Source organism: Eimeria mitis, genomic scaffold (genome assembly GCF_000499745.2).
Source record: "Eimeria mitis Houghton genomic scaffold, Emh_scaff238, whole genome shotgun sequence".
NCBI lineage: Eukaryota > Apicomplexa > Conoidasida > Eucoccidiorida > Eimeriidae > Eimeria > Eimeria mitis.
This window is the reverse complement of record NW_013570715.1, coordinates 27,461-27,859: the sequence shown is the minus strand read 5'-3', so window position 1 is coordinate 27,859 and position 399 is coordinate 27,461. Positions and strand designations below refer to the sequence as shown.

Sequence of the window (399 nt, the reverse complement as noted above, 5' to 3'; positions counted from 1 at the left end):
GGCAGACTACGCACAGAGTACCGCCTCTCGCGCCAGTTGCTGCGGTAGCAGCAGCAGCAGCAGCAGCTGCTGCTGCTGCAGCAGCAGCAGCAAGGGATCCAGCAGCAGCAGCAGCAGCGAGGGATGCAACGAGGGATGTAGCAGCAGCAGCAGCAGCAGCTGTTGCTGCAGCAACAGCTGCTGCTGCGGAGGGATGAAAGCAACATAGAAGCAGCAGCAGCGGCTGGCTGTCTACTGCAGCAGCAGCAGCAGCAGCAGCAGCAGCAGCAACATCCTGTGCTGTGTTCTGTCTCCCTGCTGGCAGCACGATGTGTCTGTACACTCCGTTAGCTTTGCAGGCCACTGTATATAGCCAGCTAGCTAGCTGGCTAGCTAGCTGGCTAGCTAGCTGGCCAGCTG

At 60.2% G+C, this 399-nt stretch overlaps 1 protein-coding gene across 1 annotated transcript in view; it reads left to right on the top strand.

Moving 5' to 3' along the window:
• Nucleotides 1-48, top strand: part of EMH_0004820 (uncharacterized protein) — a gene marked incomplete at both ends in the record, with an annotated part of 1,002 nt that extends 954 nt beyond the window's left edge. The window contains one exon of the mRNA XM_013496927.1: nucleotides 3-48. Coding sequence (XP_013352381.1) covers nucleotides 3-48 — 46 coding nt within the window. The remainder of the gene's footprint in view (nucleotides 1-2) is intronic.
• Nucleotides 49-399: the final 351 nt, after the last annotated feature.